Genomic DNA, 25,901 nt, shown 5'->3' with positions numbered 1-25,901 from the left:
AATTCTGTCCACATGGCTTTCAACCACCCACCAGGGACATACAGTTACAGGAGTCACTGCACTCAGAGAAGGGCAAAAACATGAGGGTTCCCAGTTGTAGTTCTCAGGTCGTTATTCCAGTTTAGATTGAGTTGACCAGTCAGGGGTCATTTTTACCATGAGCCATATTGTCTAGGTAGCACTGTTGGTACTCTGGCATTTATCAGGTAACTTGAGGAACAAAACTAAAGAGTTAACCCAAGGTCAGATTCTCATGCATTAGGGGAAGAGGGTTTGGTTAACCTTTACTCACAGGCCAAAGCAAAATAACAACCCTTCTGGAGCAGTCAGCTACTTGTACAGATAGTAGATACACCCTGAGTCCCTGGAGAGAATTGTACAGCCTGACACCTGGTCTCAGACATGAAACTGCAGTATGTGGTCCTTGATTGGGTGGAGGAAAGAAAACTGCTGTAAAGGATATTTTGGGGGACAATTGGAGAATTTACTTAGGTATGACAATGGTATCTTTTTTATGGAAGTGGGTATAGGATTTGGATCCTTTTGAAATTTAAGTTAAGCAAATTAGAAAGTAGCCAGTAGCCTGGGATGATTGATCGAAAGAACTTTTGCTCTATTTAGGCCCATGCTCCTCAGGAAGCTCAAAATCAATGAAAGAACCCTGTTCCAGAGAAATCAGAACTACTGGAGCCGTTTTTTACAACTTAAAATCAGATTTAAGTAGCATTGAACTGTGTTTCTCATTTTGACTCTTAACAGCCTAAGTTGTAAGCAGACTAATTAAGAAAAAGCTGTGTTTGTCCACCTTACTTTAGCCTGGAGGGCACTATTCCCTGACTAAGAGGTTGGCGGGAAGCCAGTGGAAACTAGTCCTGAACTTCTATGGGGTTCTGCAGGCAGGTCCAGTGCCTTCTGCTCTGTCTTCTTGGCATACTGTCTAGGTTTGGTGAGCCTCTTTCCCTTTTCATCCTTTACCACTTCTCTGGCTGGCTCTGCTTGGCAGAGATGCGTCAAAACCTCTAATTTGCTAATGGGAGCTATCTTTCATTTTCTTCATCTTTGTGGGTTTTATTCCATGTTTCCCTTTTTATTTCTTTAACATCATTTTAGTGGATTTGTGGTGAGAAGCCAAAAAAGAAAAAAAAAAGCACTGCAATCAGTCTACCATCTTGAACCAGATATGTCTTCATAGTTTGGCAGAAAATACTTGAGAACAGTGATTACTTGAACTTCCTGACCAGTGCTTTAGGTGTTTTGTTTATTTCGCATGTCTTCTTAAGTTTCTTTTAGGAAAAAAAAAGAGTCCTGCTTTTTAAGTGTTTGAAAACCTCATCTGTAGTATGTGAGGAGAAATCTAGGCCTGGATATTTGAGGGATGGGAGAGAAAGTTGAAAAAAGAAAGTAGTCACATAGTTGGAATTTATTGTTATTTTTCAAAAAATGGTAAGAAATTAAATCACTCTCTTCCTTAGTAATTGCTTTTTTTCCCCTAGGATAATAGCCAAGGTTCTGGAGGACAACAAGCTGCCTGGTGCGATTTGTTCCTTGACTTGTGGTGGAGCGGATATTGGGTAGGTCAATAATAGGCCCAGAGTGTCTTTCTGCTGAAGGGCTTGGGTTGATCAACTAGAATCAGCTTTACTAGAATTTCGAAACTCAGTATAGCTCAGGAGGTGAGAGTGGTTTTTTGGAATCATTATTACGGATCTCACTGGGCTTTACTTCATTAATGTGTAGCGTCTGTTGGAGGATGAGTGAGAACTGTCTTTTTCATTGCCCAGAGCTACTACTGTAAGGTGTTTATATCCTAAAATAACACCCTGCTGTACCACTGTGCAGCCCATGGTTTCCTAACGCTTGATTTATCAACGTGCTCACTTACAAAGCAAAGCTGTGGAATTGTGCTCTGGTTTCTCACTCCTCACCAAGGACCTAGCCTCTTCTCTGGGTTCTTCAGCTGACCAAAGAAGGGAACCCTGGAGACACAGCTTCTAATATATTGTTTTTTTAAAAATTGTCATGTAATTCACATACCATAAAGTTCTCTCTTTAAAAATGTACAATTCATTGGTTTTTAGAATAGTTGCAATGTTGTACAACCATCCCCGTTACCTTATTCCAGACATTTTTGTTACCCCCAAAGGGACCTGGTACCCATTAGCAGTCATTTCCCCCTCCCCTTCCCTTGGCAGCCCCTTATCGACTTCATGCCTGTTGGTTCGCCTCTTCGGGGTGTTTCAGGTAAATGGAATCATGTGGCCTTTGTATCCAGCTGCTTTCACTTGGCAGAATGTCATAGCATCTTTTCAGCTGGAACGGACTGTACTGTCTCTGAACCATGGTGAAAGCTGGTTCTAGCAGCCTTGACTTTGATTAGATGGCGTTTCATAGGAGTCAGGTCTTAGAACGCTTACAGGTGTGATGAACGTGTTAGTCCCCCTCCAGCACTTTGACCGCACTATTGTACTTCATGGGCAGTCTCAAAAAGGTGTAACACATGACTCCTCTTTTTTAGATAAGTGAGAAAATTTTAGAAATTTTATTTAGAAAATACAACTCCCACATAAAGAGTGCATAGTGAAGTATTATCTAAATTGTCATTTAAAACAAATAGTCTATCCTTTGACCCGCTCTGTTCTTGTACTTTGGGCATGCAGTCCTTCATGTTGGCCTTGGAATAGCTCAGATAATGACAGTAATGTGTGCAGAAGGGCTTTACACAGCAACTCCCTTGAGTGTCGGTGCTCACATGTGCTGGGCTGACCTGGGAAGCCCACATGCACTGTCTGATCACACAGTTCCAGCCCTGCGTTGGTCTGATGCTGTGGCTGCCTTGCTTGGCCCACACCAAGCCCTTTGAAGCACTGAACTATGAGCAAGAAGGTTCAGATCAGTAGTGTCTGGTCTACATTCCTTAGAAACTGGAAATAGTTTCTTTCTGAGTCAGCTTCCAAGAAGGATACTTAGGATATTTCCCTACAGTCTTTAAAATTTTCTTCTTTTTTTTTTTTTTGCATATTTTTAAAAATTTTATTTTTTATTTTTGGCCACGTTGGGTCTTCGTCGCGGCATGCGGGCTGTTCTTCGCAGTACATGGATTCTCTCTAGTTGTGGCGTGCGGTGTTCTCTCTCTAGTTGTAGCGTGTGGGCTCTGTAGTTGTGGCACATGGGCTCTCTCGTAGAAGCACACGAGCTTAGTAGTTGTGGCACGTGGGCTTAGTTGCCCCGTGGCATGTGGGATCTTAGTTCCCCAACCAGGGATTGAACCCACATACACCCCCTGAATTGGAAGGCGGCTTCTTTACCACTGGACCACCGGGGAAGTCCCTAAACTTTTAGTCCTTAAAGGAATCAGTTTTAAGAGACTGCAAAATAACTGGGGTGCTCATCAAGGAACTGCTACGGTCGTATTGTCCAGTCACCCATCAGTACAAGAAGGAATGTCTTCCTTAACAACGTCCTTGTGGTGATTTCTGTTTACGGAGAGCTCCCAGAATGGATTAGTCTGTTCTGCTGTATGGTTCTTCTTGTGAAAATCATTTTCATGAAGACCTTCCCTTGCTCCCTTGGGATAGATCCTTGTGTCTTTCACTGACTGTCTTTCCATGACAGGGGTTTCAGAGTTTTCTGATGTGGCACCGTCGAGTGCCACCATTGCTGGGTTTCTCTGCTCGGGTGACCGTGTCTGTTCCCCTTGCAGCACAGCCATGGCCAAAGATGAGCGAATGAACCTGCTGTCCTTCACTGGGAGCACTCAGGTGGGAAAACAAGTGGCTCTTATGGTGCAGGAGAGGTTTGGTAAGTGTTGGCTTTATATCGAGCTTTTAATTCCCTCAGGTATGGATATGAAACAAAGGTTGGGTTTTTTTCCTTGACCCTTTCCATGGAGACACCAGCTGTGTTTATTTGAATGTCCAAGTAAAAGGAAGGGTACAGTTAATAGTGGCTTAATATTAGGGAGATAGCAGATTTAATAGCATAATTTGGAAAAGGATGTCATTCCCTCCCTAAATGACCATAGTAGAATCATATCAAATGTACTTATCAATTTCTATCAGACTGATTTGGCAAATAAAAAAGAAAACTGACATTTAAACAGGACCAGTGAGAGTACAGGACCTAGAGTGAATGTGGTGTAGAAGACTTACATCTGTTTTTCTCTCATTTCTGTTTCATGCATATATGACTGAAAAGGGCTGTAAGACATAGCTTTGTATGCTGTACTTTATGGCTCATTAAAGAGGTTTTCTAGGATAATGATGGTTAATATTTGCCTATTTTGCTGATTTAGACTCTAACCCTAGCATAAGATGAGACTTGAATAGTTAATCTGTCAGCTATTTTGCTATATGGGCATTCTTTTAAAAAGGAATTTACAAACTATTAGAGCTAATAAACATGGTTGGCAAGGTTGCAGGATACAAAAATCAGTTGTATTTCTATACATTAACAATGAGCAATCTGAAAATGAAATTCATAAAACTTTCATATACAGTAGCATCAGAAAGAATAAAATTCTCAGGAATAAATTCAACAAAAGAAGTATAAGTCTTTCACACAGAGTACCACAAAACATCATTGAAAGAAAATTTAAAAGACCTAAATAAATGTAAAGACCTCCCGTTTTCACTGTTTGGAAACAACTTAATATTATTACTGCCCAAGATCAGTACTGTCCAAGTGATTTGCAGATTGAATGCAATCCCTTTCAAAATGTCACTTGGCTTCTTTGTAGAAATGACAAGCTGATTCTAAAGTTCATATGAAATGCAAGGGACCCCAAATAGCCAAAACAGTCTTGGAAAGAACAAAGTCAGAGGACTCACACTTCCCAATTTTAGAATTTATTACAGAAGTATAGTAATCCAGACTATGTATACTGGCGTAAAGATAGAAAAATCAGTGGAATAGATTGAGAGCCCAGAAATGCACGCTTACAATTATGGTCAAGGGTGCCAAGACATTTCAATGAGGAAAATAGTCTTCAACAAATAGTGCAGGGACAACTAGATAACCATAACATATGTATGAAGTTGGACCCCAACCTACCCCTATACACAAAAATTAATTCAAAATACATCAAAGACCTAAAGGTGAGAGCTAGAACTATAAAATGCTTGAAGGAAACATAGGAATAGGTCTTTGTGACCTTGGATTAGGCAGTGGTTTCTTAGATATGACACCTAAAGCAGAAGCAACAGAAGAAAGAATAGATAAATTAGACTTCATCAGAATTAAAAACTTTTCTGTTTCAAAGGATCAGGACTTTGCTGGCAGTCCAGCAGTTGAGACTTCGCCTTCCAATGCAGGGGGCATGGGTTTGATCCCTGGTCGGGGAGCTGAGATCCCACATGTGTCGCAGCCAAAAAACCAAAACATAAAACAGAAGCAATATTGGAACAAAGTCAATAAAGACTTTAAAAATGGTCCACATTAAAAAAAAAAAAAAAACTTAAAAAGGGCACACCATCAAAAAAGGGAAAAGAACAACCTATAGAATGGGAGAAAATATTTAGAAATCTTTTATCTGATAAGGGATTTATGTCTAGAATATATAAAGACTTCTTACAATTCAGTAATATAAAAGACAACCCAATTAAGAAATGGGCAAGCATTTGATTAGATAATTTCTTCAAAGATAAACAAATGTCCAGTAAGTATGTGCAGTGGTGCTTAAGATCGTTAATCCTGCTTCTCCCAGTAGCAGATACTGTCCTCCTCCCTACGCCTCCTTTTAACTCAAAGCGGTAGTTTGTAGTTCTCTTATAAGTAGTACCATTAGTAGGATTACAATTTTTAAATGATGCATCTGCCTGTCTTAAGTTGTAGGTGCTTTTCCTGGAGGGGGTTGGTGGTTTTGAACATGGTTAGGGAGCACATAGAGAATTGGAAGGATATGGAAGGTACAGATGGAATTGTCAGATCTTATGGTAATACTATATTCTTGGGAAATTGTCATACAATTTTCCAAAGTGACTGCACCATTTTATACTAACTGTTTGGAGTTTTGGGGGATATAATTTTAAACTTAGAGAAATTCCAAGACTAACTCAAGGAATTCCCATATACCCTTTAATGAGTTTTACCAATTGTACCATTTTTAAAATCACTTTCTCTCTAGCAGCACACACACACACACACACACACACACACACACACACACACACACACATATATATTGTGAGAGCATATTTTTGAACCTTTTGAGAAAATTGAAGACATTGTATTCCTTTCCCACTAAATGTGTTCTGTGTATTTCCTAAGAACAAGGATATTCTATCATATAACCATGATACAATTATTAAAATCAGGAAACTAGACATTGATGCGATGCTCATGCTTTTTTTTTCCCTTGAAAAATTTTTTTAATTGAGTTACAGTTTATTTATGTTCATGCGATGTTTTAAATCAGAAAATAAAACAATTGGGATAGGCTATGATTTGAGGCCGTGTAGCTGTGTGCATTAAACAATGAAATAAGAATTAATTTGTGTTTATATATTTTAAAGGGAGAAGTTTATTAGAACTTGGAGGAAACAATGCAATTATAGGTAAGGCTGTCTTTTCTTCTTTGCGTGATTTCTGTTTAGAATATCTTCAGTAGCCATCCTGAATGTATAGAACTTGTGTAAGAACTCATCCCTTTTATGTTGTGTGTGTGTCTAAGATCTAATTCCCATGCTTAGGAACTTTCCTTGTGAGACAGGACACATGGTTTGAAGGCAGAGATAACTAGGAGGGAAAGGCGTTCATGTTCGGAAAATGCTACCTGGGGCTTAGAATCTGTGTATGAGAGTTTCTAATGTGTCATTGTTTCTTGTTTTCCTTCTGTTTTTTGAAAACTGGCCACATGTTTCTCTAGAATAAATGAGTAAGTAACTCTATGTGACCTGCTGTTTCCAAAAACATTAGTTTGTCTTCAGTGGAGTATTGAGTGCTTTTACATTGGGAAGGAACACTCCTTAAGGCATTTTATCATTTACCTATAGCCTTGGAGATTATTTAATTCTCTTTTTCACTTGTTTGACACAAAAGGAAATAGTCTACCAGCCTAACCTCTGGATAATGTAATGAACATCAGTTGGTTGAGACTTCATAAAATCATGAATTTTATGGTAAAAACTTGCTAATTGTATATTGCCATCATTATCATGTTTAAATGCTTATGTGTTTGTGGGGTACACCAGAAATATAAAAATTATATGGTGAAGGGTTTGTTTTGGATGAACTTCTGATTTCGTGAGAGTGTTGATTAGAAAATATAGTTAGCATTTATTGATCAGTGGGTATGTGTCAGGCACTGTGCTCAGTTTTTTCATATGCAATATGTCATTTAATCCCCAAAGTAACCCCATGAGGCAGATACCTTTATTAATCTCATTTGAAGGTTACACCCTGAGGCTTAAAATGATTATGTGCCTGAAGTGACAGAGCCAGCATTTGTATCCTGGCAATCAGACCCCAGAGCATAGCTCTCTTCCTAAAACTCCTTACTATCGTCCATTAGTACCCCAGATAATATTATCCCATTTTATGGATGAGGAAACTGAGGCTTAAAGGGTTAAAATAACACAATGAAAAAGTGGTGGTGATGGATAAGAACTTTGGTCTGTTTGGTTGTGTAATCCACCTTCTTAACCATCATGCTAGTCTGAGAATGCTCTTAGACTGGACAGGGGAAAATAGAAGATGTAAGAGGGAATTGGGACTGTAAGTTTATGGAAGGGATAGAAAGGAAGGAATTATAAGTAATGCAATGGATCGATGGAAGGGTAACCTTATAAAGACTATGCTAGTTTTTTCTTCGGAGGGCAGAAGAGGAGGAGGAAGGAATAGACAAAAGTATAGAGCAATCTGAAAGTGATTTTGCACTGATCTCTTCAGAGATTCAGAGGAAGCAGGAAGGGGCCTTGTGTGTGATCACTTTGAGATTTTCCTCGAAGTAAAGGGTGAAGTCATCTGGAGCAGGACTAAAGGGCTGGAGGGGTTTGAGACATTTGAAAAAGCTTCTGTAACGGGGAGAACAAGAGGCATTTTAGGGAATGGACTGATTCAGATGAGGGTGCAGAGGTTGTTGGAGAGCTTGGTTTGATGGCGGTAATAAATCAGAAGGATCCCACTGACTTCTCTTTGGGCCCAGGGAAGCTGCCATCTAAATGGGTGGTGCGGTTGAGACTGAAGGCAAGTAAAACTGACAAAGACGGTGGTGCTCTTAGAGAAGAGACCACATGAAGGTGCAGAGAAGGCTCAGTCAGCATCAGAAACTTCAGAGAGGTGAAAGATGAAGAGGTCAGAGGAGGGGGAGCTCATTGCTCTATTCTCATATCATTTTCTTTGGGAGAAGAGTTGCCTCTGCGGTATGAACTTGCTTATTTTACAAGGATAGTCCTGGCGTTCTCTCACTGCGCTTTCATCTTATACCAGTTAGTAAAGTACCTTGTCTGCCTACCTCACGACACTGATGGGTGTGTTTCTGCTTCCCTAAGCTTTTGAGGATTCGGACCTCAGCTTAGTCGTTCCCTCAGCTCTCTTTGCAGCCGTGGGGACAGCCGGCCAGAGGTGTACCACTGCGAGGCGCCTGGTGAGTGTGTCTGCATGGGCACATGAGAGTGTCCTCCTCTTCCAGTGCTGCTTTTCAACACATTGTACTGTTAAGGAGGTGTCGTAGATACACTGCTAGAAACGTGTATTCCCTGGATGTGGTTGGCAAACATGTGGCCCTGCTGCTCTGTTCTGTGCTCCTGGCAGATGCTGCTGGTCAGTGAGGGACTCTGCCTTCCCTCCCCAAGCTGAACGTGGTCCAGTCCTCATTGACGGGAGTTGGACGTGGGTGATGAGACCTGCTTTCAATCCTACACCTAGAACAATGTGGACAAAGTCCCATGTCACTTAGAGAATAAAACAAGATAAACATTTGAAAAATTCACAACTGTTTGCTAAAAGGTAGACAGTCTTAGCTGTCTTGTAAAAACATTTTAAGTAGTAAAATATTTTAAAAAATTAAAAATTTTTGGCTTATAGATCAAGTCTTAGGTTTGACTTGATGTGACGTAGTTTATTGGAAAGTAAATATATGTGTGTTCTCTATATAAGTGTATAAGTCTGCATGCATATATATAGGACACATTAATATTAAGTGCATGTGAGGAGAGTGGTTTCGCTTCAGTGTTCGGGGTTTGGGAAGTTTAATCTCCACACTTAGATTTGAGCTGGATTTTAAAATGTTTTTGTATGAGGTACAACCTTGATTTTCATGACTCATGCTATTGAAAAACTGGGCCAAACAAATTTTGATTAGGTAGAAAATTTGGCTACAATTTCCTTTTTAAAAATTATTATTGTTGAGTTTTCCTCCTGTAATTTAAAAAACAAACAAACAGTTTACAATTGAATTATGGAGGAATTGGCTTTGGGTTTTTCCTCTTACCCACAATGAGTATGAACAAATTCTTTATAAGGTTGACATAATCTAAATTAATTAGAATAGATAAAAAATATAGGGAAATTAAGTCTTGACTTTTGCCATAACTTTTCATATTCACTTTTTCCTGTATTTTAGAATGAATGAGTATCTTTCCTTTGCTTTTATATTACTCAGTTGATGTGGTATGAACTGCAGTATGACCTTGCTTGTTTACAGAGATAGTTCTAGTGTTCTCTTGCTGCACTTTCTTTTTTTCTATTTATTTGTTTATTTAAATGTTGCTCTGTGGATTTAACCGGCAGAAACCCAGAGCCTGCACTTTCTAAAGGCATCATCTTATACCAGTTAATAAAGTACCTTGTCTGCCTACTACGATAGAATATCTAAACTATGATGTTTGTAAAGTATTTACAATTTATTGAGTTTGTTCACCTTAAACATTTATTACCTTAAGGCTAAGAAGGAAACAGGGGTACTCCAAAAGATTATAATCTTAATTACATGGTAAACTATGAAATGACATTAAAGTCAAACATTTCTTTATTTGGTCAACCTTTATTTTTCCTTTGTGTCCTGGAGCAAATATACATAGCCATGCTTTATATTTAGTGTCAAATATTGGAGGATACTGTTAGTCATAACCCAAATCAATTTTTGTAGGAACTGTAGTGGTATACAGAAAAATCCATTCCAGTACTATGGACCTCTCTGTGATTTATTGTTTGCCCTCTGTATCCATGGTTCTTCCAAATCTGCAGATCCAACCAATTGGGAACCATGTAGTCCTGTAGCATTTACTCTCGAAAAATATTCTTATACAGGTGGACCCATACAGTTCAAACCCATGTTGTTCAAGGGTCAACTGTATAAATCAGTACTGTTAAGAAAAATTGAGGGAATTCCCTGGCGGTCCAGTGGTTAGGACTCCGCACTTTCACTGCTGAGGATGTGGGTTCAATCCCTGGTTGGGGAACTAAGACCTACAAGCTGTGCACCACGGCCAAAAAAAAAAGGCTGGGGAAAAAAATAAAAATTGTGCATTTTTAACAATTTCATACATTTATTTGTGCTATTTAATAGTCCATTTATATGTACTAATCCCTTGAATGTTTCTTTTTTCATTTAGTTTTTACATGAAAGCATTCATGATGAAGTTGTTAATAGACTTAAAAAGGCCTATGCACAGGTCCGTGTTGGGAACCCATGGGACTGTGAGTATCTGGTTGATTCCAAAGATGTTCCTTTTTGACAGATGGTGTTATAAGAGTTTGTGATTTTCTACTTTTATTTTTTTCCCTTTCCTGAGAGGCCTGAGGGAATACAAAGCAGTTTATTTTGCATTTGGGGTGACAAGTCTGCTCCTAGGTTAGGATCTTAGTGATTGACATGGGCTGGTGGGTGAGCTTGGGAGATGGTATTGAGATGGGATGAGTTTGAGAAGCTTTTCCCTCTTCACTTCCCTCCTCCCAGATACCACCATCCTCCCTCATGCAAGGTTACAAGAGTCACCTGCCTGACTTTTCTGCTTCCACTTCTGCCTTCCACCGTAACCAAAGTAATTTTTTAAAATGTAATTAAATAATTCACTCTCTTGCTAAAAACACTCACTGCTGTTTGACTAAAACTTGGATGCCTTTTGAGACCTTTTTGCAGGCTCTCAGTCTTTCGTGATCTGACCTTGGCTGCGTCCCTGCCCGCCTTCTGGACCAGCTGTGCGCCATTTGCCCTGTTGCTCCCTGAGCTCCAGCTTCTCCAACCTTCTTTCAGTGCTCTGGACATTCCAGGCTCTGCCCTGCTGGCACTGCTCTTTGCCCAGCCCTTCCCACCTCCTACTTATATCTTCCTTCTTACTCTGTCCCACGGTCACCTTTAATGCTCTGTTTTCTGGCAGCCATACAGAGGGAGCATCAGCCTCTTCCCCTTAAATTGTTCACCGACTGCTGGTTCTGTGAAGTTCTTAGAGAATGATCACCCTGTAATAAATAAGCAGAGCCTATATTTGTACTGCAGTACTCTGATGAATTGATAGCTCTTTCCCTAGATTTGGACCTCCATGTTTCTGTATAGAAAGCTTATGAGGACCCAACCATACCTTCTTTTTTGCATATCTTCTGTGGTTGCTTTTGCACTACATTGGCGGAATTGAGTAGTCGTGGCAGAGACCACATGTCATGCAAAGCATTAAATAGTTACTGTCCGGCTCTTTGCAGAGAAAGGTTGCTGACTCCTGCTCTAAACTGAGGGAATATATGAAGGGGTTGGTCTGTTCATTGGGAAAGCTGTTTAATTATAAAATGATGCCAATTATAAAATGATGCCAGTTAGGGTGAAATGAAGAGCATTCCTTTTTCTTTCCAGCTAATGTTCTCTATGGGCCACTCCACACCAAACAGGCAGTGAGCATGTTTCTTGGAGCAGTGGAGGAAGCAAAGAAAGAAGGTGGCACCGTGGTCTATGGTGGCAAGGTAATGACAACTTGAGATCAGGAGTGACAGGTTCTTTCTTTTCCTTTCGCACAAGCAGGGCTCTGGGTAAATTGATAAAGGGTGCCTGACTGCCACTTTTTTTTCTCCATCCCCTTTATAACGGGGAAATACATATTTTAAAGAATGACAATGTAACATGAATGGAACATTTCTGGAAAGACACAGCTCAGAGCCAGGGTTGCCTTTGAATTGAGACCTTGGGAATTTGTATGGAAGGGAGACCTCTTTTTCACGGTACGGAAGACTGTATTTAGTGCAACTGAAAATCCGCGTTTAGTAGTGATTATTAAGTCATTTAAGGCAGGGAATCAAAAAAAATACACACCAAAAGCATTTTTAACACATATTACTATTATCGATGAAAAATTAGTTGATTTAAGAAAGAAATGGAAATTTTTATTTGAGCCAAATCAAGGATTTATAACCCGGGAACAGCACCTCAGAAAGCTCCGAGAACCGTTCTACCTGTTAGAAGTCAAGGCATTTATATAAGTTTTTTAGACAGAGGACTGTACATTGAATGACGTATCTTTGACAGTTTACACAATCTAGATCTAAGTGTCATCATGGCCCCTTACAAGATAAGGAATGTTACCTTTTAAGGAGTTGTCTTGGTAGTGCTAGGAGAATGTTGCTGTTTATGGTTGAGCAGGTATTTCTGCCGATGGGGAGGTTTGGTTGGTGCATGATACAGATACACAGTGCCCAGTTGAGGGGAGAGAGGAGGCCATAGGGCAGAGAAAGTTTTTGATGTTTAAATTTTTCTTGTCTTGCCATAAAATATGAATTTCATTTCACACTATATTTGTTTGATTCTTGAGATGTAGATTCAAGGTGTTTTCTTCGTGTATGATAGGAATTTGTCTTCATCCTTGAATAAGCTATATATATAATTTATTATCTACAATTTATTTTCGCTTCTTTAAAAATCACTGAAAACAGTCTCTTGCAAAGCTCTCTGAGAAGCAGAATCCTTCTCCCTAGTTTCTCAACGTTGACATACCCACATCTCGTTGGATAGAGATGTGTATGTGTATTTGTACTTTTTGTTACTTACCTTGAGTTTTTTTAAGCATTTTAACTTAATTTTTAGAAGTAGCTCTTTTTTCCCCTTTGTGTAATATTTACTTAAGTTACATAATGCAATATGGTATTGTAATAACAAATACAGCTGCCACATACAGGGTTGGGAGTAAATACAGATGACTCTTGGTAAACGTACAGCTCAGAGGGTGAGAGCAGAATTACACAGTCACCTTGGAGAGCTGACCACCAGCCAAACAGCTTGCTGCAGGCATCAGAATATTTTATAGAAGTGGAGATGAACTAGTAATTTGGTTATGTGGAGGTTAGTTAGGAGAGTGTCTATAGTATACCCTTTTAGAGCTTTTGATTTCTGTGTTATTAATGTGTTAGTTTGCTAGGGCTGCCATAGCAAAATATCACAGACTGGGTGGCTTAAACAACAAATTTGTCTCACAGTTCTGGAAGCTGAGTCCCAAATCAAGGTGCTGGCCGGGTTGATCCTTCCTGGTGAGGCCTCTGTCCCTGGCTTGCAGACGGCCACCTTCTCTCCATGTCCTCACATGGCCTTTCCTCCCTGCCTGGAGAGAGGAGGTCCCTGGTGTCTCTTCCTCTTCTTATGAGCAATTATTTCTATCTGATTAGGGCCTCACCCACATGACCTCATTTAACTTTACCTCCTTAAAGGTCCTGTCTCCAAATTTATTCATAATGGGAGTGGGGTGGGTTTAAGGCTTCAACATAAGAATTTGGGGGTGTGGGTATGGGCACAATACAGTTTGTAACAGAACAGGTATAGATTACCTCTTTTAAAATTATGTGAAGTTAAAAATAACCACCTGTAACAGCGTTTTTTCACTGTAACTTGCTCATGATGCATGACACAGCTCTCTATCCTTGACTCCTTTATTCTATTTCTTTTCTGACCAACTAAGTTAGAACCAATAAGAGGCAGAGAAAATTTTCATTCATGGTGGGAAGTTATTTTGGAGAAATAATTCACTTATAAATGGTGTTTATTTTTTTTTTTCAAAATTATAAACAAAGATGGTATCCTCTGACTCCAAGAACCAGAAAACAAAATGCTGTTGTTTTTATTTCCTTTCTCTACTGCAGGTTATGGATCGCCCTGGAAATTATGTAGAACCGACAATTGTGACAGGCCTTGACCACAACGCGTCCATTGTACACACAGAGACTTTTGCCCCAATTCTTTATGTCTTTAAATTCAAGGTAAAAAAATGGATTCCTTCTCTCTTTTCTCTAGTTCAACGTTGAAACAAATGAGAAGGCTAGGAGAAAATAAAGGCATATTAAATTTCAGTCAGCCTTTAGGGAGGTTTTAGAAAGTCACTCCGATTAGTAAAGATTTGAAGGTTAAGGACAAAGTATGATGAGATGAACACTTTAAACAATAGAGCATAAGCTAGCTGCCAGGGGAATTAAGACAAGTAGAGGACCAACATTGAAATTTATGGAGAATGTGGCCCTCATCACCTGTATCAGCTGTGTTGATACAGTTGAGCTGTGTGGACTATGAAGTCAGCTTCTGCACAAAAGAGACCAGGTAGTTTGATAGTCTGAGTGCTAAGTATCAGTGGACAAAATGAGAAGATACACAGGCAATTTGTAGACATACAATTACAACTTGTATCAGAGGACAGGCTGTGGAGGGTTTAACAGATAAAGGTAACTAGAGGGTCTCCTTCCCAGCACGTGACAGGCTCTACCATGCCAGCAGATGTCTAGAGATTGAATCAAGGCTTGGTTGTGCCATGATTAACAGTTAAAGGATGATGAGACTTACACCTTGTTGCAATTATATGATTGCATTAATTAAAATCTTGCTTTAAGTTGTCTATGATTGTTTCACATAATGTGACTACAGAGTGTAATGTCTTGTGTCTGTGTTTGACTGTGAGTTCCTGAGCAAATCATTTAGCCTCTCTTGCCTAATCTGTACATTAGGGATAATACAGAGCCTGTGTCATTGGGTGAGGATTAAATGTATAAATGCATGCTCAGTGCCTAGGTCAGTGTGTTGCACATAGTAAGAGCTCAGTAAATAACAGCTCTTATACGTAGTGGCTTGAATGGAAGAATGTACTCATGTTTTCCTCAAAGTTCAGGTAAGGGGAAAATCCCACAAAGCACTGTACAAGATAAACAGAATTAGGAAGATGTTGACTCCTTAGTTTGCTTTTGTGCACTAAAATTATACTGGTAAATTTCACGAAATGAGTTTACTATTAGTCAGTTTGGACCAGAACAGTGTGTATCATCTAACAGCTTCCAATGTCTGTCCTTTTAGAATGAAGACGAGGTCTTTGCATGGAATAATGAAGTAAAACAGGGACTTTCAAGTAGCATCTTTACCAAGGATTTGGGCAGAATCTTTCGCTGGCTTGGGTATAACTTTGTCTATTTTGAAAACTTATGTAAGTCTGATTTGTGTGGTGAATGGACAATAAAAAAAGAAAATGAAACCATCATAGGTGAAAATATTTTTTTAAATAAATTTATTTATTTATATTTAAAAATTTTGGCTGCGTTGGGTCTTCGTTGCTGCACGCGGGCTTTCTCTGGTTGCAGCACACAGGGCCTACGCTTCATAGCAGTTGTGGTGCATGGGCTTTTCATTGCGGTGGCTTCTCTTGTTGCGGAGCATGGGCTCTAGGCGCACGTGGGCTCAGTAGTTGTGGCTCGCGGGCTCTAGAGCACAGGCTCAGTAGTTGTGGCGCATGGGCTTAGTTGCTCTGTGGCATGTGGGATCTTCCTGGATCAGGGATCGAACCCGTGTCCCCTGCATTGGCAGGCGGATTCTTAACCACTGCGCCACCAGGGAAGTCCCCTATTTATTTTTATTATTTTTTTTGTTTAGCATTGAGAGTCTTAGAGGTTTTGTTTGGATTATTTATTCATTTCTGTATATTTGTTTTGTGTGTTTGTGTTTTTGTTTTTTTTTTTTACTTTCACATATTTTGCTTTCCTTTTGCCTCCCTTTTCACACACAGCCCAAAAGGATCAGACTGTGGCATTGTAAACATCAACATTCCAACGAGTGGGGCTGAGATTGGAGGTGCATTTGGTACGTAGAGAATCCTTTCTCCTTTTTCATGTTGGGCAGTTTATTAGTCTGCCGGGACTGCCATAACAAAATACCAGACTGGGTGGCTCAAACAATAGAAATGTGTTTTCTCACATTTCTGGAGGCTGGAAGTCCAAGATCAAGGTGTTGGCAGGTTTGCTTTTTCCTGAGGCCTCTCTTCTGGCTTGTAGATGGCCGTCTTCCTCCTGTGTCCTCTCATGGCCTGTTCTCTGTGCATGTACATCCCTGGTGTCTCTTTATCTTCTTATAAGGACATTAGTCCTATTGGCTTAAAACCCCACCTTTATGACTTCATTTAACCTTAATTACCTCCTTAAGGGTCCTGTTGCCAAATACAGCCAGCCACGTTCTAAGGAATTGGAGGTTGGGGCTTCAACCTATGAAATTGGGGCAGGGGAACACAATTTAGTCCATAACAGGTGGCAAAGAAAAAGCACTAGTCTTTCAGAAAAGTTTGACCAAGACACTGAAATAATAATCTTATCTGGTCTCACATGCTCGAGAGAGCTTATGCTCTATATTCAGAGTTATTGTCCAAGGTCCTACATTTTATTCTCAGATGCAGCCTCATGTTAGAACAGGGGCCTTTCACCTGAATTATGTGAACCCCTGAAATGGCATCTGTTTTCTTGGGAGATGCTTGAAGACCCCAAAAAGATTAAGAACCTCTGCTCTAAAGCCAGAAAATTTCACATGAAAAATTCTGTTTTTTATTTGCAAAGTGGGCATAGTAAATATTATACATTATCTTTTATCTTAGATAAAATATTGAGTTGTTTCTTTTCATTGGGCCCAGCTCCTCTTAATGAGCCTGGGGCTCTTGATGCTTAAACTTAGCACTAATAGTAAAAGTTTTTTTTTTGTTTTTTTTTTAAAGGCCTTCCCAACAATCATGTATTAACTTATTAAAAATTATCGAAAATATAGTAAAAACAGATTGCATTATTTATATATATATACACAGAGAGAGAGAGGTAAAACAAACATACATTAATACCTGTAAAATTTAAATAACTAGAAGCATTCTTTTTTTTTTTTGAAGCATTCTTCTATACATTTTAAAGCAGAGGGCAATTACTATTCAGCGTACAGACATTGATAAACGTTCCTGATTTCAGTTTAGCCGTTTATCTCTGTGCTCCACTATTAAGTGAGTGTCTGTTCCTTCTGTAGGCCCTCAATCCCTGTTTCCAGCCCATGCCTTCTCTCTCCAATTGACTCTTTTATTTCAGCCTTTAGAGTTAATTTCTAAAGTTTTTAAAAGTCTCATAATGGAAAGAGCAGTTCTGCCCCATACTTTGCTTTTCCTCCTCCTTTCCCGGAGGCAGCTACTTTGAGATTCTTACTGAAGGAAAAAGGAAATTGACCTTTGAATTTACTTCAGTTTTTCTAAGTAATGTGCTTTAACTGCTCTTTCACAACTTTAGACATTATGTACTGACCCTTTGTTATCATAGATTAACTTTCTTAAACCCTCCCTCTCTTTTCCTGTGAGACATTATTGCACAGGGTGAGGTCTAGAGGAAACCAGATACTAAGTGTCTGGCTCCTAAGTCTTCTCCCAGTGTAGTCACAGAAGATGTGCTTAATTCTTCCTGCATCGGATTGTGACAACATATGTGAAACGTCTACCAGCAAAGCATAGAGACTCAGTACCCAAGGCTTTTATTGGGGGTCGGTCACACAGGCAACCTCTGCCTAAGCACCCAAATTCCAGACTCCCTGAAGGAAAGCAGGTATTTAACATAAACCACATTGTTTGCTCAGTGAGACAGTGTAGGGAACTGTTTAGCCTACAAGTTTCCAGATGCCAGCAACATTGTAAGCAAACCTGCTATGTCTTTTTTGCACAGATTGTAAGTTTTTCTCAGCCTTTGGAAGCTATAACTTACTTATCTTTTGGTTTCCATTACTGTGGTTGAAAAGCCCAATCCACTTTGATTGCTGGTCTTTTTTTCCCCCATTTCAAAAAATTGGGGGTCTGTTATTTATGTCTGATGTTCTGAAATTCTTCAGTAATATGCCTCAATGGGGGTCTTGGTAAACATTTTTGTTGGACAGTCAATGGGCCAGTAATTGGCCTTAGCATTGGGACTCACAGTTTTTAGTTCTGGGAAGTTTTTGATAGTTTTATTTTGTTTTGATAGTGTTTCTTTGACAATTTTTTCCCTTTGATTTTTCTGTATTTTAATTTCTAGAACTCCTATTATTTGAATGTTATCTCTTGAGGAATTACCTAATTGTGTTATTTTTTCCCCTCTTATTTTCCATCTCGTTAGTCTTTTTGGGAGATTTCCTCAAACTTTTCTTCTAACACTTCTATTGTTTTTTTATCCTGCTCTTACTAAAAATGATACTAAGTGTGCTTTGATGGCACTCTTTTAAACAGTACCCTTTTCTTGTTTTATGGAATCATTATCTTTTTGTAACCTTTAAAAATAATACGGCATTTAAAAATTTTTATTATAAAATAGTTTATGTATACTGTAGAAAATTATATACAGATAAGCATAAATGGGAAAATAAAATTACATTTCCACTATTTAGAGGTTTCCACTCTTAACACCTTGGTCTAATGGTAAGGTTTTTTTTAAGGTGCTTCCTGACATTTCTGTTTTTCTGGTTAATTCCTTTTACTTTATTTTCCAACTTAGTTCCCTTTTTCCCATTTGGTTTGGTCTCTTTTATTTATTTGTTTGCAGAGGGGATACTCTGGCTACCCATAAGGTAACTGGTCAGGTAGCTCTGGTCTCCTGGCGTCTTCTTTTCTGTGATCCTGAGTAGGAGCCCACACAGAGGCACTGCGCAAGATTCATGAGCTGCTTGTGTATTTCTCTAGGAGGAGAGAAGCACACTGGCGGTGGCAGGGAGTCTGGTAGTGATGCCTGGAAACAGTACATGAGAAGATCTACTTGGTAAGAAAAGGCTTTGGGAAAATGGTTTGGCTTTACAGCCTCTGGAATGTGCTTCTACAGTCTCCTACTGTCTGCTCTGTGTTCGTGCAGTTTCTCTTGATTTTATGTTTCTAACATTCCACAGCTCTCCCCTCCCAGAGCATCTCTTTGGTGCTATTATTTTCCTACCCATCTGTCCAGCTTCAGCTAGTGCCCAGCGCCTGACTGTGAAACCATCTCGGTAGTGGTTTCTGTCTAGAGACAGCACAGGAGCAGGACACTTGGGGTCAACCAGCAGGAGAAAGTGGAAGAGGCTGTCCTTTCAGTTTTTTTCCTTGGGTACAGTTACCACCCCTGCAGGCTGCCAGGGCAGTAGGACATGGAGGTGGGCAGGTGGGCAGGCAGGCTGCGGCCCTGGCTAACAAGCTGGAGGATACAGCTCTGGGAATAGTTAGCACAAGCTTTGAAAGTGAATTAGCACGTTCACCCAGCACAAGGGTAGCTGGCAAGGGAAGCTGTTGCTGGGACGTTCTGGCTAGGAGCTGCTTTTTATTTGTTTTCTGTTTTCCCTCCCTCTTGGGTAGAAATCAGTTTATCCAAGAGCAGTAAAATAGTGTGTGGGGTCAGGCCCATGTTGTGTTAGGTTGTAGAAAGAGCACAGGGTGAGGAACCCAGGACACCGTCTGTCTCATTTACTGCTTCTCACTGGCTCTGGAACCTCTCGGGGAGGGGGATTTCCTACACCTTCGCTCATTATCTCCTCAGCAACTGCATGTCTGTTAGGAATTTTTTTTCCCCTCCAGCTTTATTGAGGTATAATTGACAAATAAAATCGTAATATATTTAAAGTGTGCAACATGATGATTTGACATACACATACATTGTGAAAAGATTCCCACAATCAAGTTAGCACATCCTTTACCTCACAACAGTGTGTGTGTGTGTGTGTGTGTGTGTGTGTGAGAGAGAGAGAGAGAGAGAGAGAGCGAGCGAGCGAGCTTAAGATCTACTCTTAGCAAATTTCAAGTATATATCAGGAGTTCCTGAGTTGCTTTGGCTATGGCTTGTTTACTCTCAGACACATGCATGCTCTTTGCCTGATTCCCATTTGTTGAAGTCAGTTATGTTCCTTTTACTTTTCTTGTACTTGAGGTCTAGGGGACCAAGCATGTAGCTGCAGCCCTTTTGGAACCCATCTGATGGAGACGCTTCCTCTCAGGAGAAAAGCCAGATGGCTGACTAAGAGGGAATCTTTTATTTTCCAAATTATTATAGTTTTATTTTATTTCTATCAAAATGGGAATATCTATATTTTTCCTCCTAATTCAGTACAAGTTATTGAGAGACATAAAGAAGATGAAGTTATAATCCCCATATTCTTGTGCCCTGAAACCATTACTAACACATATGCTGTGTGTCTTTCCAGAATTTTGTTTCTCATTTTTTTCTTTTATAAAACTGGATCTATACTAACGTTGTCTTGTATCCTAATTTTTTTCTTCATTAGCTTATAACTTGAATATTTGACCTTGTTAATATATGCAGATCCGACACATTTTTTTAATGGCATAAAATTTCCTCTATTACGTGTATACTATCCATTTAATTTTGTTCATTTTTTCCCCGCCCCCCTTAGTACCATCAACTACAGTAAGGACCTGCCTCTGGCCCAAGGAATCAAGTTTCAGTAAAGTTGCTTTCAGCTGACATTTCAAGGGTTTCAGGCATTGTTGCATCTCTTTCTTCTGAAGAAGACGAAGAAAATTACTATTTGCCTTGAATAAATGGATCATTTTGAATTTGACAGTGGTTAATCCCTTATGCTTCTGAAGCCTAAATCAAGAGACTTTTTTTCAAAATAAAAATTTTCATGTCATAACCTTAAGTAATAAAAGATAGATTAGATGGATTTTTATGTTACTAGTAGTTACTGATTTTTTTAAGCTTTAGCATTATTTTTATAATTTAGAAAAATACAGTGCATGCCATGGTAGGAATTTGAAAAGTACAGAACATAATAGGGAAGAAAATAGAAGTCTTGTCAGGAGGTGCAGGAACGTCTCCTGAGCAAGTAAAGAAATCGGTAGCAAGTATTGATTCACGTCACCCTCCTCAGCAGGTGTTGGAAAGGGTGTGATTGAAGGGAGTGTCCCTTGTTTATGGAGGACCATAGCACAGTATCCCTGTGGAACGACTTGCTGTTTAAGATGTCTGAGGGCATTCATCATTATCACAGCTTCTCTTGCTCAGGATGGCTTGTGTCACCACAGAAGAAATTTGGGGGGCGGATGGAGATTTTGCTCCTGCCCTACCTAGAACCTGCACCTGCAGAAGACTGTGTGGAATTCTATGCAGAGCACATCTGGATTTCTTATGCAACCTCAGACCATCTTCTTTAGCTGTTAGGCTTCTTTAGTTGCCCTTAGGTTTGTTCTCAGAATAACCAAGTGTGTAGCAGCATGTGTTCGCAGTGGACTCAGCATAGTTCACTTTTTCTTTCCTGGGAGTCCACTTCCTTCTCTTGAGAAGCTGCCCGGGAGCTACTGGAGTGATTCAGCCCAGGGCCTTGTCGAGCTCACGCTGGCTCCTGCAGTTCTGTCTTCCTGGCAGCCTTCACTCCCCTGATGGGTAGCAGCCACCACCCCGTCGACTCCTGCCAGACTGGACTGGGACAGAAGCCTTGCAAGAAGATGACATCTGTAGATGACCTGATATGTCAAGATATATGGAGAGATTTAGACAACTGGCAAAGAATTTGGGGTTGAGTTATGGCAGAGAAGCAAGCAAATGAAAAAACCAGGCAATTATAAATTTATTAGGGAAGGAAAGGTATAACATGTTCCATGGCCCAGCTGGGACTAGTGTTCACCCAGGTATGCTATTGTCAACCTTGAATATTAAGCCAAACATGGATGATAGGCCTTCTGAGAGCATGTTGGCAGGAAAAGTTCAGGGTTTGAAGTTAGGTCAGAGAGGCAGGTAGTTTATGTTCTGTAGTGGAAAATCAATAATGCCTAAAATTACAGAAGCAAGAAATAGAAACATAGGCTTATAAAAGATAGGGAGCTAAATTCTGAAAATATCATTGCTTCAGGAGAGGGCAAATGGGGGGTGGGGCATGGAGACAGGAGGGATTATCTTCCATAACAAGTCTTGTAGAGCTATTTGACTATAAATCAAGAGAATGTATAACTGATTAAAAATTCAACAAAAAAAATGATGTCAGAGAATCAGGTGCTTGGAATCATACGTCTTCTAATCCCCTTTCCACCACCCCTCTCCCCAGCACACACAAACTGCACACTTGTGAGCTTCCCGTTATTCAACTAGGGAATCTTTAAATATCTCATGAAAGGATTGTGCTGAAAGCCAAGTTTCCTTCCATGTGTTGAAGTACAAAATAGATAAAAAGTATATGTGTATCAATACAAGATTAATACAAGCAATTGCTTAAGAAAATTATACAGTTTGGGCATTTGTTTAAAAAAAACCTTGCTGTGTTTTTTCTTTGTAAGTCACAATGTTAGATATTGTAGCCCTGTCTTTACTGTCTATAATAATGTCTGAAGAAAATAGTAAAGCACTATTTAAAACGTTTTTAGAAACCATGTAGTAATAGGCTATTTTCATTTTGTGAAATCGAGATTAATTTCTATTGAAATATTTTTTTATATCCTGGTTCTTCCAAGCATATTACTTTTTAAAAAGTATTTCGAAACATGAGCTGTGTTGGTGTTTTTTCAATTTTTACATTTATAATTTCTCTCCAATCAGGTATTTATTCTCTCCAATGAGGAGGCTCTCCATCCTCCTGTGTATTTGCTAAAGCCATGCCATGGTGGCCAATATGGAATAATAATCTCTAGTACACTGGTGAGAGGGGGACCGGCAACTCTAATCTTAGGTATGGAAGTCAAGTTAAACTGATTCTGAAAGGTTTCTTTGAAACTAATTCACAAGTTTTCTACACGTTTCTAGCAACAAGGACTTTTTTTTTTTTTTTTGCGGTACGCGGGCCTCTCACTGTTGTGGCCTCTCCCGTTGCGGAGCACAGGCTCCGAACGCACAGGCTCAGCGGCCATGGCTCACGGGCCCAGCTGCTCCGCGGCATGTGGGATCTTCCCAGACCAGGGCACGAACCCGTGTCCCCTGCATTGGCAGGCGGACTCTCAACCACTGCACCACCAGGGAAGCCCAAGGACATTTTTTGTGATTGATGTTTATTAAAAAATTTTGGCCTTACATGTTCCTCTGTTTTTTACTGACTTAATGAAAGTTACTTATTAGTATTTTTAACCACAGAAGTTAAAATTTGCATTTGTGTGTGTTATTCCTGGCCATGTGATTTAGGTGCTGGGAGTCCTGTACTGCTGGTTACTGGTTACACTGAGCCCCTTGTGACTGTCTGCCCCTCCCTGCCTGCATCCGGTGTTATAGCCATACTGCCAGAGTTCCCAGCTCCCACAGTGGACCTGAGTGGCTGTGATTAGCGTTTCCAGTGTACGGGATGTTAATAACACCCATCCTAAACAACTGTAAAGATTAAAGGAAAAAATTACAAAAGTAACATAGTGCCTGGCAGTGGTAAGAGCTCAATAAGTGTTATTGGGGTATTTTGCACTTTTTTTTTTTTTTTTGCGTTACACGGGCCTCTCACTGTTGTGGCCTCTCCCCTTGCGGAGCGCAGGCTCCGGACGCACAGGCTCAGTGGCCATGGCTCACGGGCCTAGCCGCTCCGTGGCGTGTGGGATCCTCCCGGACCGGGGCACGAACCCGTGTTCCCTGCACTGGCAGGCGGACTCTCAACCACTGCACCACCAGGGAAGCCCCTGCACTTTTAAATATTGTCTATTTTCCTAAGTGAAATTTAGAAGCATTTTTCAGGTTTCTGAAAAGTGAAGTTCTTTGAGATTTTTATCAGGATCACAGATTTATAAATAGGCAAGAACCAATTTACAATACTCATGTTTTTTAAAATCTAGGTATATGGTATGTACATTGAATTCAAATACTTACGATTCTTATCAAAATTATTTTAAGTTTATTCCTATATGTTTTATAATTTTAGTCATTGTCAATTGGATTTCCCTCGTGTGAATTATCGCAGAGGCCATTTATTTTCCAAGGTAGATTAGGTATGAAAATAGGAACACAGATCCAATAATTCCTCAGTGTTTGCTGTTTGCTGGTTGAAGGCTTTTTCACTGGCAATTCCAGGGTTCTAGAAATCTGGCATGGAATCAGATACTATCAAATTGTCTTCATGGTGTTGACCTGTAGGTGGTGCTGTTGGTCAGAGCAAGCGCCTCAGTTGGGCAGGGCCGAGAGTTGTGTGGACTCTGCTCTCCAGGAAGTCACCGTGGAAAAGGTTTTGCGTTCAGCAGGCAGATGTGGTAAGCTCAGTGACCCACTCTTTTTTTTTTTTTTTAACTGGGTGTCCTTTTTATTTTTCTTAAATTTATTTATTTTTGGCTGTGTTGGGTCTTCGTTGCTGCGTGCGGGCTTTCTCTAGTTGCGGCGAGCTGGGACTACTGTTCGTTGCGGTGCGCAGGTTTCTCATTGCAGTGGCTTCTCTTGTTGCGGAGCTCGGGCTCTAGGCGTGTGGGCTTCAGTAGTTGTGGCATGCAGGCTCAGTAGTTGTGGCTCAAGGGCTCTAGAGCTCAGGCTCAGTAGCCGTACACAGACTTAGCTGCTCTGTGGCATGCGGGATCTTCCCGGACCAGGGCTCGAATCCGTGTCCCCTGCATTGGCAGGCGGATTCTTAACCACTGCACCACCAGGGAAGCCCTAATGTCCCACTCTTCTGAGCTGCTTTCCATTCCAGCACTACTGGTTACCCACCTTCCCTTCTCCCCTCTGATTACACGGATCATTTCTGCTGCAGTTGATTACTATGCTTAAGTAAAACATGAGCCCCAAAATATCAGAGAAAAAACAATGGCTGTAATCCGAGTAGTGTCTTTTAAATTTAAAATATTAAATAAGCTTTATTTTCCATCTACTCCCCCCCTCCCCACAGTAAGCAGATATGTGAGGTTACTCCGTTTTTAACAACTCCAGGGGACATTGTGTTTTACTTATACCATGATCCAGGCACTTTTCATAGCACTTAAATATAAACCCATTTAATTCTCATAACAACTCTACAAAGTAGATATTACGATCCTCATTTTACTAATGAGACAGGTACAGAGAGGGTAAGCAACTTTCTCCAGGTTTTACCACTGATAAACGATGGGCGCTGAAATTGGCACCCAAGCAGTCTGGCTCCAGGTTGGTGCTCTGGTGATAGGAACTGCAGTCCCTGAAACTGTGGCGCTCTTACAATGCCCTCCTTCCCTGCCTGCCTGTTTCTCAATTGCTGATATTTCCTTTTTCCTTTTGTATTATTCTTTATTTTTGACATAATCACGAACTTAAAAATGGAAGTACAGCACAAGGAACTTTTCCCCCCTAAACTGAGAATATGTTGTTGACCTGATTGCGCATCAACTCCAAATACTTTAGTGTATATTTCCCACAAACTACATTTTCCTACATAACCATGTACAAGCATCAAAAGCAGGACATTGATGTTATAACGTTCTAATTCTTAGATCCGTTCACCTGTCGTTTGAGCCAGTAGAGCCCTTTATAGCAAAAGGAGCCATGCTGTCGTATCTCCTTAGTTTCCTTTAGTCTCTTCTTAACTTTTATGGCCTTGATACTTTGGAAGTTACAGACCACTGACTTGGTAGGATGACCCTCAACTTGGTGTTTCCTCATGATTAGGTTCAGGTTGTGTGCCTTTAGCAGTACGATGGCAGAAATGGTGCCATGTTCCCCTAACTGAGTCCCATCAGGTGGTGCATGATTGCGTTTTGTCCGTTATTCATGTTACCATTGATATCTTGACTAGAGTGGTGTCCACCAGCTTTTTTCATTGTAAAGTGTTTCTCCTTTGTAAATTAATATGTCTTGTAAGG

General features: G+C 40.1%; 1 protein-coding gene across 1 annotated transcript in view; it reads left to right on the top strand.

Annotated features, from left to right (window-relative positions):
• ALDH7A1 (aldehyde dehydrogenase 7 family member A1) overlaps window positions 1-22,414 on the top strand; it is a 38,065-nt gene extending 15,651 nt beyond the window's left edge. Inside the window, exons 8-18 of the mRNA XM_081233276.1 lie at window positions 1,494-1,571; window positions 3,701-3,798; window positions 6,510-6,551; window positions 8,487-8,581; window positions 10,551-10,635; window positions 11,783-11,889; window positions 14,050-14,166; window positions 15,245-15,342; window positions 15,948-16,021; window positions 18,882-18,957; window positions 20,573-22,414. Coding sequence (XP_081089402.1) covers window positions 1,494-1,571; window positions 3,701-3,798; window positions 6,510-6,551; window positions 8,487-8,581; window positions 10,551-10,635; window positions 11,783-11,889; window positions 14,050-14,166; window positions 15,245-15,342; window positions 15,948-16,021; window positions 18,882-18,957; window positions 20,573-20,627 — 925 coding nt within the window. The 3' untranslated portion in view covers window positions 20,628-22,414. The remainder of the gene's footprint in view (window positions 1-1,493; window positions 1,572-3,700; window positions 3,799-6,509; window positions 6,552-8,486; window positions 8,582-10,550; window positions 10,636-11,782; window positions 11,890-14,049; window positions 14,167-15,244; window positions 15,343-15,947; window positions 16,022-18,881; window positions 18,958-20,572) is intronic.
• Window positions 22,415-25,901: the final 3,487 nt, after the last annotated feature.

This window comes from Mesoplodon bidens (genome assembly GCF_964165515.1).
Source record: "Mesoplodon bidens genome assembly, chromosome: 4".
Taxonomy (NCBI): Eukaryota; Metazoa; Chordata; class Mammalia; order Artiodactyla; family Ziphiidae; genus Mesoplodon; species Mesoplodon bidens.
Note: the sequence above shows the minus strand (reverse complement) of the source record. Positions and strands in the feature narration are given on the sequence as shown.